Below are 17518 nucleotides of genomic sequence, written 5' to 3' on the forward strand. Positions count from 1 at the left end.
TCCCCATCTCATCCTGTCCGTTAACAGAGCACCCGAATTCATAACCTCTGACCGCCGTACTTTTCTAAATCATAAACCATTTCACAGGAAGTATGGATTTGCCCCCCGAAAAAAATTTTACCGTCGAAAAGGAGGCCGCAAGAACAACCTGCTAAAAAAAATTTCACAACGATCCGAGATGTGCTCTTAATCTTCACATTTTCCGAATTTTGTGTGGGATATACCCGAATGAGCGGGCGGATATAGTTTATATTCGAACCCGATATATGAAAATTCAACTTTTGTGGGAGAGATACCTAAAGAAGTGGACCAATATTGCCCTTCATCGAACTTAAACTAAGTTTGTACAAAATATTACGAATGCCAAATTTTGGACCGAATCGGCTGATCTGTTCGAGAGTTATAGTGCGCTCCAGGCACTTAACATTGTGCCATATGGGTTTTTTACAGCCTTCGGGCCTTTTTTCAGGAAGTATGGACTTGCCCCTAAAAAAAGTGGACCGTCGTAATGGGGGCAGCGAATCAAAAGGATTCGAGAGCAGGTCTTAAACTGCACTTTTTCGAAATTTTGAGTGGCAGGTACCCGAAGGAGTTGACCGATTGAGTCCATATTGGAACCTCATCTATGTCTGGTAGAAATTTCATGATGTGCAAAGTATGGACAAATCGGTTACTCCCTTCAAGAGTTATCATGCGCACAAAATTTCCGAACATTTTCGAACTTTTGTGGCGGAGGTACCGGAAGGAGCGGACCGATATAAACCATCTTCGAACTTAAACTAAGCTTGGCGAAAATATTACTAAGTACAAAATTTGATTCGAATTGGCTGATATGTTCAAGAGTTATCGTGCGCACCAGCAAGACAGACGGAAAATATGTATCTACCGCTAAATACACACACTCGCTTCACCGCCTGACAACTGAAATGAGGTTCCCTCTGAACATATTGTTCGATGGTGTCCTGGGGCCTAATTACGTAATTCGATTCGATCGAGTATTTACTCGTGAAAAAGATTTCGACACGATAAAAAAGCGGCATGACGAGATTCGATCGAAATCGTTGATCGAATGTTTCGAGAGTAACCGGTAATCGAACTATGAAAACCTATGTGTACTATAGGGAATATTATGAAGGTAGATGTAAAAAAGGTGTTTTTTGAAAGCAAGAACCAAAAAAAAAAATAAATTATGAATGAAAAATGTAAATATTTGTGGAATTTGTTGAACAATACATTCAATAATAATTTCGGAATGAAGTTGTGCTATGGAAATAAGAAAATTATTAATTCTTGCAAAATCTATTTGACATTGTTGTAACGGATTGCTGATACATCTACCTTAATAATCCTCTCTCAAAATAAATGAGAGAGAGTTTGGTGGATGTTTTGCATTAGCCTCTCTGAGAGAATATTTCCTTTGGTAAACAAGGGGTGATGAAATGTTTAAAACGGTGGTGCTCAAAATATTTTGGGCATTAGTCTCTCTGAGCGAGTCTTTCCTTTGCCAAACCACGACAGATGAGAATAAGGAGAACAAATGTTGTTGTTGTAGTCACGTTAACGTATATGGGTGATCTTGGCTGGTTTAAAATGTACTTCCCTTATACAAAAAAAAAAAAAAATTCTTTTTTCCAGAAATGCTTATTTTTTAACGACTGCAAAAGTAATTTTTGGTTAATGATTGCATGCATTTTAATTATAAATTTATCACAATTTCTCAAAACGACTGCAAAGGACTTTTCCCAATTTCTCTTGTTATATTGTCTAAAAAATGCTGCCAATTATTTACTAACATCGTTTTTCTTCTATAAAACGACAACAAACAACAATTTTTACATTTTAAACAAAAATACAATAAGGAAATCTTTCATTTTATTTGTTTACGATAGGCAATTTGGCCTCGAGAAATTACTCGCAAATGTATGCTCAATTTCTCGATAATTTTACTCGATAACGAATGTTGTCATCCCAACTTTGAGTACTCAGGTCGAAACAACTCGATATCGAATCACATAATTAGGCCCCTGATCTCGACAACTACCCCAAGATATTGGATATAACGTTCGATTGCATGTTTAAGTCGTCCGAGCAAAGCTGAAGATCTAAGGACCTTCTGATCGAAACATTGTTGACCTCTTCCCAAACAATAGGTCGGTCTGTGATAAGCTCTAAATGTGTTATGCAAATGTTAGCGCTACGTAGTGGATTTCATTTGACGTTTAACCTATGGATTTTACAGTTGAAATCGAGTGGATTTCGTAAATGTGAACCAAACAATGAGACACACTTCACCTCTCACTTCACACCTTAAGCATTTTATTCACCCCATTTACTTCTATTTCTGCGAATTTCTTGGAGCAAATATTCATTAGGTTATTAAAAAAGAAGAGTACACCCTAGTCCCTCCAAAAAATATTCGAAAAATAAGCGTAAATGATGTAAACACAATGTTTGAGGCGTGAAGTGAGAAGTGAAGTGTGTCTCAGAACAAACATACATGGATAACTCTTCCAAAAAGTTCAACAACTTTACGACTAAATTCAATTTAAACCCACTTCTTGTGTCGTTTTTAATTTCATGGGTATATTTTTTCTTTGGGATGTTTTTACTTCTCATAAAAAGTGCCCTGAAATATTAATAACAATAAGGAAACAAATTTCAACCCCAAATTTTTTACAGTGTTGCAACTTATTACAAAAAAATATAAACCCAAAATTTGCTTCTTCAGCACATAACCTCATTTGGATAGTTCTCTGCTGCGGCACTAGATAAAGAAAAAAATGTAAACACTTCATCGACAAAAAAATATGGCTCATAATAATAAGTGGAAAAGTAATTTGATAATATAATTGCTAAAGAAACAACAAATCAGATCAAAGTGTTCTTGAACCAAATGATTGGACTGGCTGTGGCAGCTAAAAGATGAACATTTAATCATCATACACTTATTTCCCATTTCACAAGTTTCGAAACTATAACATAAAACATTATTCGCAATAATTCACTAACAGTCCAATTATATATGTTCAGTTGCGGGAGATTTATCACTGGGAGAAAGCCAAAATAAGAACGACAAATTAAAATTTTTGAAATTAAAATATTGAATAATAGTACATGCATAGTATTTAATCAGCCCTATTCTGAACATTCCCATGGGAACTGTTTCCCATGGGAGCGAAATTTCCCATTCCCACGTTTTCCATATTCTCAACGACGTGGGAACATCAAATCATGGGAATTGAATTTTCGAAATTCGAAATTAGTTACACCAAATTATGATAGCATACTTTTGGGGGGCTGTAATTTTGTTTTGTAATACAAAATGCCTATTTGCATTGAATTCGCGGTTTTTGAATTAGATTAGCAAAAGCACAACTTACTTAATTCAACAACCGTGCCTTGATTTATGGATTTTTTAAGTGAATGGTGTCAACGATGTTGTTCTAATAAGCACATTTTCTTCAGATTGTGCGAATTGGTGTAAGCATTTTTTAATTAGTAGGCAAACATAATTTTTATGTAAAAAGTAAGAGGAACTTTTTAAGTTTGTAACGAATTTAAAAATCGTATGTTGATACCGAGTAATTTTAGTTAGGGGTTTAACGAGTCTATCGCTAGTTTTACTTATTCCTAATGATCGCTAGAACTCGTATTTTGCATATTTTTAAAAAAATTCAAAAGGATAAGTTCGGACATTTTTCTCGATTATTACATATTTTTGCTTGTTATTACATATCGTCACCATAAATATCCGAAGACGTATCTCAAAAAAAAAAAAAAAAATAAATAAATAAATAAATAAATAATAATAATAATAAAATACGTTTGTGATTGAATCTAAAACTAAAACACATGCCCTTGCAAAATTTCAAGCTTCTACGTTCAAAAATAACGATCCTATTCAAGAAAAGGCATTTCGGAAAATGGAATAGCATTGCAATAATTTGGCATATATGTATGTACGCCTGTGATCGTTGTCGTGTCGTTTAGGAGACTAACACGTTTTCAATAGAACGTTGGTCGTCTGATTTAAAAAACCCGAAGGTTATATTACGAAAATGAATAAAAGTTGTAAAGATTGTATATATTATGGTTATTTTCCAATATATTTTAATAATTATTGCCAAAAATTCTTTTGAAATTGATTTGTTTTTTCTTGTTGTTCTGCGTTAATAGAATCAACCATGACTCTTTTTCTCGTATTTCAATACATATGGTCTGTTCCAGAACTGCAAAAATCTACTAATTTTTACTACTTTTTTTTTGTTTTGTTCGATAACATAAAGGAAAATTTTTTATCGGTGTAAAACATGTTAGATTCTTGCAGGTTTTTGTATCATATAAGAATATGCAAAATCCGAAGTCTACTAATGACATATTATACAGTACATTTTGTATGCTTTTATTAAGCAAACACATGGCGATTATAAATATTTGCAATAATTTTGTCGTGTAGATGTCTTAAAATATGAAATTTCATAAAAATATGAAATTTCTTGAATTTTTTTTCAAACTCCCACACTGTTTGCTGGGGAGATTTTTCCCACAAAAAGACACAAAATTCTCCCACAATTCAAGATAGAGAATGTATACTTTTTTCCCATGGGAACAAATTCCCAATTCGAACTTCATTCAGAATGAGGGGAGATGGGAAATGGGAAAAAAAACTCCCACAAAATTTTGTTCAGAATACGAAAATGTGGGAATGGGAAAAAATTCCCAACTCCCATGCGTTCAGAATAGGGCTGAATATGTTAATTTCAAAAATCAAACATGCTTTCCGCTATTTTGGCTCCTTCCTGTTAATTTATAATAGAGGCCAGATAGTGAAAGTGAGAAATCTCCCACAAGGAAACATTTATAATTGGACTGTAAATCTCTTGTGTGGTTTATTATTTTCAGTAAATCCCCATAAACACCTTTTCGTATTTGTTTAAAAATGAAATGCTTTTTATTCATAAGCAAATTACAAAGAGAAAAGAAGTAAAATATTAATAAGAAACATAAAACAAATTTTGGTTTTGAATTCAAGTTTTGTGTTTGAAGAACAACAAATCACATTTTTGGCAAATGTTTACAAAAATGAAATAAATTAAAAAAAATCAAATTGATCATTCATACTTTCTCATTAAAGTAATTATTTTGAAATAAAAATACAATTTTAAAGTAACAGAATACTTTGTTGAAACATTGTTTGTAGTCATAAAATTTGGTGTTCAAATTCAGAATTTAATCCCAGCACTCTTCATCGGCGCTAACTTGTGGCTTTTGTCTTACTGGAGAGCTTAGAATTGGTGACGATGATAGTGGAGGTCTGGGTGATGAAGGTGGTGGTGTCCTTGGTGGTGATGGACATTTCTGATCATTATTTGATGGACCACCACCTCCTCCCGAAGGTGAAGACGATCGCCTAGGTGATGTTGAGTTGTGGTTATTGTCAACGTTTGAATTCTTATAAAAGTTATTTCTGTTTAGTCTACGGTTATTAAACGTGTTTGACTTGGGAGGTGAAGACCAAGAATTTCCTTCATTGTTACCGCCACCATTATTGTTGTTATTGTTAAAGCGTCGATTAAAACGTCCACCACCACCACCGCCGCCACGAAAACCACCTCCACCACCACCATTATATTGTGATTGTGGTGATGTAGATCGTTTGGGTGAATGCGAATCTCCTCCACCACCCCCTCCTCCTCCTCCATTGCCACCATATGAGGGCTTGAAAAATCTCGGATTATTATATTTTGGATTACTGTTGTACGGTTTATCAGATTGATTTTGGTTATATGGTTTCCTAAATTGATTGTTGTTGTTATTATTTCCACCAAAACGACGATTGTCATTTTGACCCTCATCAGAGTTTGACTGTTCTGCAGAACATTGATGTACAGGCTCTTCTTGGTGTTGATGCTTATGACTGCAGCATGTCTTTGCCGGTTTTGGTGTTTGTACATAACAGCTAAGAAAGGGTTCGTGTATTGTGGAGTTGCACACTTGTGACATAGATGGACACTGTGCTGAAGGTGCCAATACATGCTGTATAAAGCTGTAGGTGGCATTACAAGCCTGTGACGTTGGTCGCACAGCAACTTGACAGGCATGATCTGGAAAACTGGGAACCGTCGGTACTTGTTGCTTAACAATATTGCCATCTATGTCAATGGCAATTCCCAAATTCTTCAAAATATCCAATATTTCAATGGCGTTTTCAAGCTTGAATATGTCAAAAGCCAACGTAGGGTACACACGGCGTTCTCTTTGAAAATTATTTAAAGCGCTCACCAAATGGGTTACGGTTTGATTGACGTGCATTTTTTGAGAGCTTGCTAGACTATGATACCAAGATGAGCTCTGAATACTTTCATATAAGATCATATTTGGAGTTTTTATTGGAGTTGTTGGCACACTCACAGTTGGCTGTGAATTTGGTATATAGGGTTGCATTACCCCAAACGATGTAGCTGTTGGTGACGATAAAGATGGAGTCATGGAAGATATGGACGAATCTGAATTGTAAGACATCAATGTACTTTGTGCATAAGTTGAGTTTGACGGTTGTCCAATGCGATTTCTTGGATCATTATGCATAGTTGTACTTGGATAATGAGTGGGAATAGGTACATTTGTTGGTGTAGTCACAATTGGTTGTCCATAATGTAAAGAAGAGGTTGAAGGTTCGGGTTGAGTTTGATTTTGCAGCATTATGTTTGCAACGGCCTGGATGAAATGACATATCAATTAATACAAAGTAGATTTATTTTTAAATTGCATTTCACACCACCTACCTTGGTATCACGTCGAAATATTCGTGGATCCAAAAAAGTGGTTTTCATCAATTTGTCAATATTATTTGGCTTATTCACAGTAAGACCAGATAAATCAACTTCGTAAAGCTAAAATGGAATAATATATATATTGTATATTTTTTCATCTGAGGGTGCACAAATCATTCTACGGATTTTTTAAAAAAATATTTTACGTAGTTTTGTGGCAAATGACCGTATACGAAAACCCTGCTTTTGTCATATATTTCTGTGAGCTTATTTAGAACATAAGGATCTTGTCCTTCATCAATATTTTTTGTAAAAATGTTAGGTTTTACAAAAACGGTGGACAAAAAACTTAAGTTAATTTTTTTTTTCTTTTTTGGCTTAGGCGGTTGGTCATAAAATGAAAAACAATAAACAAATCGTATCGATAATAATGTGAGCGAAATTTGGCAAAGCTAACGATCGTCCTTCATGTTTTCCTGCTACACACCATTTTCACATGTAAATCGAATGTCAGCTATAATTCGAAAATTTTTCAATAGTAATTTGAGAATTCCAATTGGATTTCGGATTGTTTCATTTCAATTGAATTTCAAATTCGATTCCAATTGAAATTCGAACTACACCTTTTTCACATGTAATTCGAAACATGCCAGTTGTAATTCGTAACATTTCATTTGTAATTCCATTATTCTATTTGTAATTCGTAACATTTTATTTGTAATTCGAGAATTCCATTTATAATTCGAATTATTCCATTTGTAATTCGAATAATTCCATTTGTAATTTGAATTATTTTATTTGTGATTCGAATTATTCCATTTGTAATTCGAATTATTCCACTTGAAATTCGAATTATTCCGTTTGAAATTCGAATTATTCTATTTGTAATTCGAATTATTCTATTTGTAATTTGAATTATTTTATTTGTAATTCGAATTGTTTTATTTGTAATTCGAATTATTCCACTTGTAATTCGAATTATTCCAATTGAAATTATAAATAGAATAATTCGAATTACAAATGGAATAATTCGAATTACAAATGGAATAATTCGAATTTCAAATGGAATAATTCAAATTACAAATGGAATAATTCGAATAACAAATAGAATAATTCGAATTACAAATGGAATAATTCAAATTACAATTAAAATGTTTCGAATTACAAATGGAATTCTCGAATTACAAATAAAATGTCACGAATTACAAATGGAATTCTCGAATTACAACTAAAATGATTCGAATTACATCTGAAAAGGGTGTATTTCATTTATAATTTGAATTTTTCATTTGTAATTCGAATTATTTATTTTATTTGTAATTCGAATTTTTCCAATTTTATTTCGAAATATTCCATATTTTAATTCGAATTTTTCCATTTGTAATTTGAATTTTCGAATTCGAATTGCATATTTCGAATTATCCTATTTGTAATTCGAATTAGGCTTAAATGTCGTTTAGGGGCAACTCTATGATCGGGCCGAAATTTTTACAGTGTATAGCCCTTGGCATCCTGAATACAACGATATATAATTTTCCGGGGGAAGTCCATACTTCCCAAGATATGGGTCTTGACATTTCGGAAATTTCGTAACTTAACACCTTTAGGTTGTTTATGGGCACCTCTCGGATCGGGCTGAAAATTTTAGCATAGGTAGCCCTTGTGACCCTGAAAACAACGACATATAGTGTTTCGGGGGGAAGTCCAAACTTCCCGAAATATGGGTCTTGACATTTCGGAAATTTCGTAACTTAACACCATTAGGTTATTTATGGGCACATCTGGGATCAGACTGAAATGTACCATAGGAAACCCTTGGGACCCTAAACACAACGTTATGACGATATGAGTCTTGACATTTTACTGTTCTAACGTGCCATTATGGGCATCGTTTTAAAGCTTATGGAGAGTACTTTAATGCCCGCACCTGTTTATAGGAGAATGTATTAAATTCCTGGTCAAAGGCGGCTATATAGGAAACTTTCAATTTAAAAAAAATTTTTGATCGCGTAGCCCATTTTTGTCCCTGTCCATAGGAAAAAGTTCCTAATTCCCTGGCCGAAGGCCGGCTACTTAAGAACACTTTTCATTTAAAAGAAAGTTTTGATCGCGTAGCCCACTTTTGTCCCTGTCCATAGGAGAAAGTCTTAAACCCCCGGCCGAAGTCCGTCTACTTAAGAACACTTTCAATTTAAAAGAAATTTTTAATTACCATTATTAATTATTGGCGGCATTGGAAATTGCTCTTCGTGAGCTTTAAAAAAAGTCCCATATTGCACAGGTTTTAAAAGTAATGGTGATAAAAATAAAAAAGTCAAGACCCATATCTCGGGAAGTATGGACTTCCCCGGAAATCTATATATCGTTGTGTTCAGGGTCCCAAGGGCTTCCCTATGGTAAAAATTTCGGACCGATTCAAGAGTTGCCTCTAAACGACACTTGTTCCTCGAATTATTCCATTTGATATTCGGGGTTTCAAATGAAATAATTCGAATTTCAAATGAGAAAAATCAAATTATAAATGCACAAATTCGAATTACAAATAGAATATTTCGAATTACATGTGAAAATGGTGTAGAATCCAGCTGAAGCCATCGTTGTTTCATTGTTAATTTTGAATCCCGAGGTAATATCCATATCTGATTTCTTGGTTCTAGTAGCATTGGACCTAGTTCTGTTTCTGATAATATGGGCTACAAATAAGGAGAAAACTAATAGCTTTTATGATGTTCCGAATCTGTACAGTTGTTACAGAAGTTATAGTCTGGCCGATTGATGTTGGTTATTACTATAATCTTACTTACAAAATATGGTATATACGGAAATGTTAGACGTCCATCAATTTCCTCACATAGATAATCACGAGCTGTCACCAATATTCCTCGTGTATCACCAGCTCTTACCGGAGATGGACTAGCAATGGTTTCATAGTTATCATGAGTTGGTGAAGCTATTGGCGTAATATTAGGGCTAATCCTCTCCGAATCTATTTCAAGTTTTTGCATCTTTTTGGTAGAAATTTTGGCATATAATGTAGAAGAATATTTGTAATATTCCACATTTTCATTGTTAATATTTTCATTGTTGTGGTTGGTATCAAACTTAACGATAGCACCTTCGCGTGTTATAAGGTGTACTGGGGGGGAAAGGAAACAAATGAGTGAACATAATAATTTCAAGTATAACATATAAATACCGTTTTTTCGAAGAACAGGCTCGTGCTGCAAATCAACAACATGGTCAGATGAATGCATGTGCACTATAAAAAGGTAATAAAAAAGAAATTCATAGATATTATTTGTTGACTTTGAAATACCTACCATAGCAAGATTTATTGCTTGATTTGGATGAAGTAGGGCTATGTTTTTGTTTATCTTCTTTACTCTTTGATTTGGTATTTCTTTCATTTTGCAAAGATAAATTCTCTTCATCACTTTCGTGTTTTTCCTCTGCTGATTGCTTTTCCATTTTATTGCATTGACGTTCATTTTCCAGTTTAGATTTATTTGCTTGCCTCTCATCACTTGAAGAACAACTGTCTGTTATGTTAATCACTGTAAAGGAGATCAAGATTTCTTTGTTTTATAACTTTGACTTTTGATTAAAAAATTGATGATAAGTCTATATGGGAAATATTACATCATGTGTAACATTATGGGGCATTAAAAAAGACCACACAACTACAGCATGTTTTTACATACCTTCAATAACTTCTTTCTTCTCAAATGGCACACGACGCTTCACCTCTTCATTTGAACATCTTGTGTCACAATCAGATTCATCATTTACACCATTTGAAGAATCAATTTTCTTGATTTTTTCAGGTGTTGTAGAGCAATTATCATTTTTGGCATCATCATCAGTGATATTTTTAGATGATCTCTTTTGTCCTAATATAAAAAATTTAACATGTATAATTAACCTAGTACAAATTTAAGAGCAAGGAAGGTCTCGGTTCTTTTTTAGATTTTACTACAACATAGGCGATAAAAAATGTTGTTCTTAGTCGATGATCGGACTTCCCCATTTTCACATGTAATTCGAATAATTTCAGTTGTAATTCGAAACATTTCACTTGTAATTTGAGAATTCTAATTGAATTTTTTTTATTATTATTATTTCATTTGTAAATTGAATTTTTTCATTTGTAATTCGAATTCTTTCATTTGTAATTCGAATTTTTCCATTTATAATTTGAATTTATTTCCTTTGAAATTCCAAATGAAAAACCTCGATTTACAAATAGAAAAATTCAAATTACAAATGGAAAAATTCGAATTACAAATGAAAGAATTCGAATTACAAATGAAAAAAATCCAATTTTAAATGGAATTCTGCAATTACAAAAGAAATTCGAAATTCAATTGAAATTCTCAAATTACAAGTGAAAGGTTTCGAATTTCAAATTAAATAATCGAATTACAATTGAAAGTATTCGAATTACATGTGAAAATGGTGTAGAGCTTTTCTATTGAAACGTTTTTCTTCATTTCTATTTTGAAGATTCTTTAGTGACCGCAAATAAAAGCAATATGACAAACAGAAAACATTGTACATTGTTCAGAACTTTATAGCCTTCACCTATAAACTTGAAGTGGTCTTATGAAACACAATTGGTAATTTTAAAAAGATTCATAACCCTTCCTAGAAGTGGACTATGGCATTGCCCTCTTTAAATTTGGGAATGGGGTTTCTATTAGGACTGCGGAGTCGAAGCCAATTTTTACTAATGGTGTCGGAGTCGAGGATGAAATCTGATAACATTGTTCTAAATACATTTAATCGCCCGACTCAAGCTTGGAGCATAAACAATGACCTCGAAATCCGGGGATATTAGCTCGACCCCGCAGCCTTGGTATTAAACCCCATACATATGGAATAATTTTAAAAATATTCATCTATACCTTTTTGAGTTGCCTTGGTGGTAATGACTGATTTATCTTTTGATGATGAACTTAAATCATCATTGCATGAATCAAACGATACACGGCGCTTAACAGTTGACTTGGTAATGGTAATATTTTTAGAAGACTTCAAACGCTTAATTTTTGGCAGTCCAGCTGCTACTTTTATCGTAACTGTTTTGTTGCGTTCATTTTTACCGTTAGTTTTTATTTTTTCCGAGATTTTACGCATTGGTGGATCATTGTTATCCAAACTACTACTGGCGGGACATTCAATATCCACAGATTTGTTATTATCATCGGAATATAATACCGACATCATCGCTTCTACATCTTCACTTGTACTTTTCAATTCATTTTGAAGGAAGTCGTCATTTGGTACTTCTTTGGTATGGGTTTCTTCATTTAAATCTTTTTCGCATTGATTTTTCGTTTGATCTTTTCTTTTGTGAATTTTTAATTTTCTGGGCTTGTAATCCTTTGCCAATATTGGTTTGCTTATATCAGTTTCTTGATTGTTGGCATCTAAAGGTTCTTTCACAATGTCATGTTCTTTGACATTATCAATTATGCTGTTGCTATACGATTTTGCTGACTTTTCCGGTGATTGAGAAATGTGTTCATATGGTGGAGATACATCGTCTTCGTTAATAGCTTCTCTATGTTCTTGTAGACTTGGCACAGTAAGTTCGTCTATTTCTTCTTTTTCATTGGGACTTAGTATGAAATTTACTAAAGTCTCGTTATTATCACTTGTGTTAATATTACTTTTGTCCTCGGGACTATGAGTAATGTGTACTTCATTGGCAGCATCATCATTTGGAGGAGTTGATTCTATTAATAAAACACAACCATCATTGTTATTATTGTTGTTGTCTTGGCTTGCTTTTTCAATTGGACTTGGTGAAAAAGCTAAAACATTTTCGCTTGCGTCAAAATCAATCATTTCATTTGTAATGTCGGAATCAGATGCAGTGTGTGCAAAGTTTTCTGAAACATAGCCAGGAACTGACAGCGGTTGCTGGTCATTGGATTGCAGTGTTTCATCCATTTCTGCATTATTAGTGCCTCGAATTTGTGTGCTGATTAAATTTTCATCATCGTCATCATCATCTAGCTCAATGTAATCGTTGTCAGTATTTTTATTATTGTCACATTTTATATTGTCAGATTTTGATGTCATTGTGTCAGGAGATGCTGAGGAATTTTCACATAACATGTCATACAGGGCCTTATATTTTATTACTTTATCCTTTAATGACAACGATGTGTCTTTTCGAATTTCTTGCGCAGCTGTTTCAACAAACTCAATAGTTTCTTCTTCTCCTTCTATTAGTCTATATTGTTGATCAGTGTCCTTGTATTCGGAGTTATTGTCTTTTGTTTGTAATTCATTTACCTTTAGGAAGATTAGAAACAAATATTTTAAAAGTTAATAGTTATTATTTGTAGAGTATAAATAATGTACATAAATGTGAGATTTTTAGGCTATAGACTACAACATTCCATCTGCATTTCAAAAAATAAAAAATGTAATATCGTAAGTTTAACAAACGCAGGAAATGTACTGCAAAAATACAAATTATGTGCGTTGAAAATAACCAAAGAAAACATACAATTGCGCTCTTTATTGTAGCTGCTTTGAAATGAGATTTGAGCTGGCCTATAGATCTTGTGGGCGCAGTAGTATTAAAACAGAGTGTAAAATGTATAATAAATGTTAATAATCGCTCTGTTCCAGAACCTGCAAGAAGCTACTATTATTTACTTCGATAACATTTTTTCCTTGATGTTATCGAAAAAAAAATAGTGAAAATTAGTAGATTCTTGCAGTACTGGAACAGACCAAATATAAACACATCCAAGTTACAAAAAAAACTCATTTAAAAACAAAATGGAAAGCTGTTCTAAGTACATGCCATGGCACAATGGTAATTGTATTTAGACCGCACATTATTTTCCACACTTACGTTATTGATGTCCTGGCAATTTTCATCAATTACCAATCTGGAGTCTTCGTCATCAATTTCAATAATCTCTCCGGATGCAATCATTAAATTGTCTTCAACGGCATTGGCTTCTTGTGGTACGCAATTCTCTTTCTTCTTATTTATCGTTTCTATTAAATCAAATATATGATTACCGTGTATTATATCTAATCTATGCAGCTGCTTTAAATTCAGTCCCATTAGCTGAGCTCTTGTGTTTATTTGATAATCGTTTAAACGCTCTTTCTGTTGCATTGTTAGAAAATTTAAATCCTGTGATTCTAGAAAGTCATACTCCACTGCATCTTCTATGGTTAGTTTGTTAATAATTCTCTCCTTATCTTGTGTGTCAATAACAAGTGGTTGATCCGCTGCATTATCTGGATTTTGCAGAGTATTTAAAAATTGCAATACTTCGTCTTTATTGAGTTGTTGTATAAAATTCGTATCCACGTCTTCAAAGGACTCAGGTGGCAACAACAACATCTGCAATATGTGATATCGTAGTGAATCCTTCATCCATTCAGCTAGTTCAGAATTATGCTGAAACTGACAAGAGTCTCCTTTGGGACACAACAAACCCATATAATAATATTTACAAGGAAATTCCGAATGTAAGTATGGGCATATTAATTGAATGGGACATTTAGATGTGTCCATAAAACTAGGGCATGGACGTTTCACCGTCTTTTCCGTTTGAGTAGAGCATGATGTTTTCTGTAGCAAAAAATAAAAGTGATTATGTCTCATATATATTTGAAAAAATAAATAAAACTTACAGTGCCGACATTTTTCTTAAGTACACGTTTCTTGACTGGGGCACGCCTTTTTGGTTTTTCATTTGGGTTATTGAAGTCAAGTTTTGGCCTTGTACCTTTAATGTTTTTTATTTTTTCTAACTTGACCTTTGGCAGTTTTACCCTTTGTGATGGGGTTTCCGGTACTGCAAATGTACGCTGATCTACAGGTACGTCTGAACAACCAGGTTCAATTGCCATAGTCGTATCATTCAAATTTAATAATGCCTTCTTTTTACGCTTGGGTCCTAAAAAAAGGTTTTAATATTAGCATACTGATAATATGTTGGATATGATGCCAAAATGATTAAAAAATTTTATTAAACCAAATTATAAGAATATTCCGATAGAAGGTTGTTTAGAGATTTGGAGATAACACAATGCCTTCCAAGACATTGAAAAAAAAACTCCCCATGAGCTTTGTCCCTCTGCCGTTGTGAGTGAAAAGACTCACATGGAATTTACGTTCAAAATAAGGTCGATAAACTCACGGGGAAGATGGGTCTAGTATACAAGTTAAGGAACCATCGATAATCCATCTCAGTGGCCAAATTTTGAACTTTAAGGGATTTACCTAATTAATTGCGCGTGTGTTCAGGGGGGTTACTCTGTATTGCGATGCGTTTGCGTTTGGTATTTTGTTAACGCAAGATATTTACATTAACTCGCGATTTTGACATACGCTTTTGTATTACAGATTGCGGCATTGCCAGAAAGGAAAAAGGAAAAAATAGTTGCGAAAGGGCATATGAAAACGAATTAGAGGCGCATTTAATTTCCTTACGCATCGCATTTTTCTTACGCATCGCAATAGAGAGTAACCCCTCAGGTCTTTTCGTAATTAATTGCGATTTGCGTGTGCGTTAAAAAAAACATAGTTCAATTCGAAACACATACGCAACACGCAATTAATTAGGTGAAGACCTAAAATATACACAAAATAAATAAAAATTACAATTTCGTAGGTGGATCGATCATCATCTATTTTTGTGGGCATATTAGGGATCTAATAACCTTGTCCTCATGCGTAATTAAAAATTAAAATTAGACAAGTTAAATAAAACGCTGTAAAAAACAAGTCACTTAAACACAAGATTTTGATGTATTTTATGAGCCAACAAAAATATTATATGATTATCGACACATCCTTTTTCGAGCTATGGCGCACAGTAGACTTCAAAAAAGCAATTTCGAGAAATACGCGTTTAAAGCTTCTATGCTGCATACAGATAGATCACAATGAATTATCAATTACATATCTCAGAAAAAATTGTTTTCCTATCGAATTGAATTTTTGCACATATTCTGCACTATGCTATACTATTATATTTCGAAAAAAGCCACAAAAACATTCCATTTGACAAGTGGGAGTAACCCCTTAAGCCTGTCTGGTTGAAGGCTCCATCGCGGACCATGTTGGCATACCAATGGATTATGTATGTATGCAAGTACAACACCATATTATCTTAAAAATGTAATTGAATCCATTCGTATGCATTGAAAATGTTGATCACTTGTTGTCAAGTGCTTTTGAAGCCAACGTAAACAAATTTAAAGCCTGCTTGCCTGTGCACTGCAAAACTAAATTGTCATTACAATACAATGTGTAAAACTCTACGCTCCTTCATCAAACCATAGCTATGTGTATTCTTTTTCAAAACACCAAATCAAATGCTTCTTTTGCTAGTTTTCTTCTGTTATCGCGGTTTTGTGCTTACCAATCACTTTTTGTTTATTCACATTTAATAAACAACTGGAAGTGGAACCGTATATAACACGAACGTCAACATCAACGCATGACGACTGCTCTTGACTCGTGGAAGTTGTAATTTGTTGTGCCACAAAGGAAGTATCGGTTTTTACAAATGAAAAAGAACTCCGACCATTGGTGGTGTCATCCATATCACCTTCTTTGACTTGGTTATCTAAGTTTTCCGAATATCTCCTTTCCAAAATTGAGGATCTAATGGCAGCAGATTTGGTATTCTTCGTTTTTGTTGGTGTCTCAACAGTATTCACCAAATCGATGCTGGGCGAAGGACTGGTTTTAGGAGATTTTGCAGTAGAACAAGAATTAATGGATACACTTCTGCTGCGTAATTGGCGTCCTGTAGGTTTTACAATTAGCTGTTCGGCATCTTGGTCACAACTCAAATTCAATTGTGGCGAAGACATTACGGCCACTTCCTGACTGAAGATAGAATTGAATAGAATTTATTTCCAACGAGTATTCTGAATTTTACACTAAAATGAAATTCAATGAATTTTTGACGCCAAATTCATTGTGAAAATGTGAAAATAACGGAACTTTGAAGCGAGGTTACCACATCTGTAAAAAGTAGAGCACATTGACACATTTCAAATTCTATTGGCAACATCATATGTTTACGGAGCGCAAATCGATGTGTTTGAACCATAACCATGGCACAATTACCAAGGTAGTGATAACGTAAAATTTTGAATATGTTATGTCAAAATTTTCTTTATGTTGTTGGTGAAATTACAACAAAAATAATTTTTATAAAGAGATTTGACTTTTCATATTTCTATTCATATTGTGCCATAATATAAACCAAAAAACTAATAGTGCGGTTACACGGTTTTACGATGCCACTACCTGGGTAATTGTGCCATGACTAGAATGTTTTCATTTAAAGAATATTATGAAATCGAGAGTTCCTAGGTCGAATTCCACACTAGTGCAATATGAGGAAGTTGCTGTAGTGGGGAAATCGACCTAAAAACACCTAAAAGTTTCAAAAGTCCGCGTTTAGACACACAAATTTATCGGGAAAGTAAATTGAGTTTTTTGGGAGAGAGCGGAGAGGAAAGAGCTCCTCAATACTCTTTCCTATGTCCCGGTCCACACTAGAGTGATTTCAACGAAATAATTTCACGAAAATAAAAAATAGGCGTTCATAGATAGAGTTCCACACTACAGCAATTTCATGAAATTACTTCAGTATGAAATTCGATTTAAGAATGACTAATTTGATGAAACTATTTCTTTGGAATCGCCCTAGTGTGGACCGGGACTAACGTCCAAAACGTTTAAT

At 33.7% G+C, this 17518-nt stretch overlaps 1 protein-coding gene across 1 annotated transcript; it reads right to left on the reverse strand.

Moving 5' to 3' along the window:
- Nucleotides 1–4928: 4928 nt before the first annotated feature.
- On the reverse strand, nucleotides 4929–16795 carry LOC141393792 (uncharacterized). Its single transcript, XM_073967267.1, has 10 exons — nucleotides 16181–16795; nucleotides 14445–14710; nucleotides 13648–14382; nucleotides 11678–13076; nucleotides 10475–10663; nucleotides 10094–10327; nucleotides 9970–10032; nucleotides 9578–9909; nucleotides 6786–6893; nucleotides 4929–6717 (listed from the first exon to the last, which is right to left on the reverse strand). The coding sequence occupies exons 1-10, from the start codon at nucleotides 16635–16637 to the stop codon at nucleotides 5230–5232; spliced, it is 5271 nt and encodes a 1756-aa protein (XP_073823368.1). The 5' UTR covers nucleotides 16638–16795; the 3' UTR covers nucleotides 4929–5229.
- Nucleotides 16796–17518: the final 723 nt, after the last annotated feature.

This window comes from Musca autumnalis, unplaced genomic scaffold (genome assembly GCF_047663935.1).
Source record: "Musca autumnalis isolate F117 unplaced genomic scaffold, ASM4766393v1 scaffold_1, whole genome shotgun sequence".
NCBI lineage: Eukaryota > Metazoa > Arthropoda > Insecta > Diptera > Muscidae > Musca > Musca autumnalis.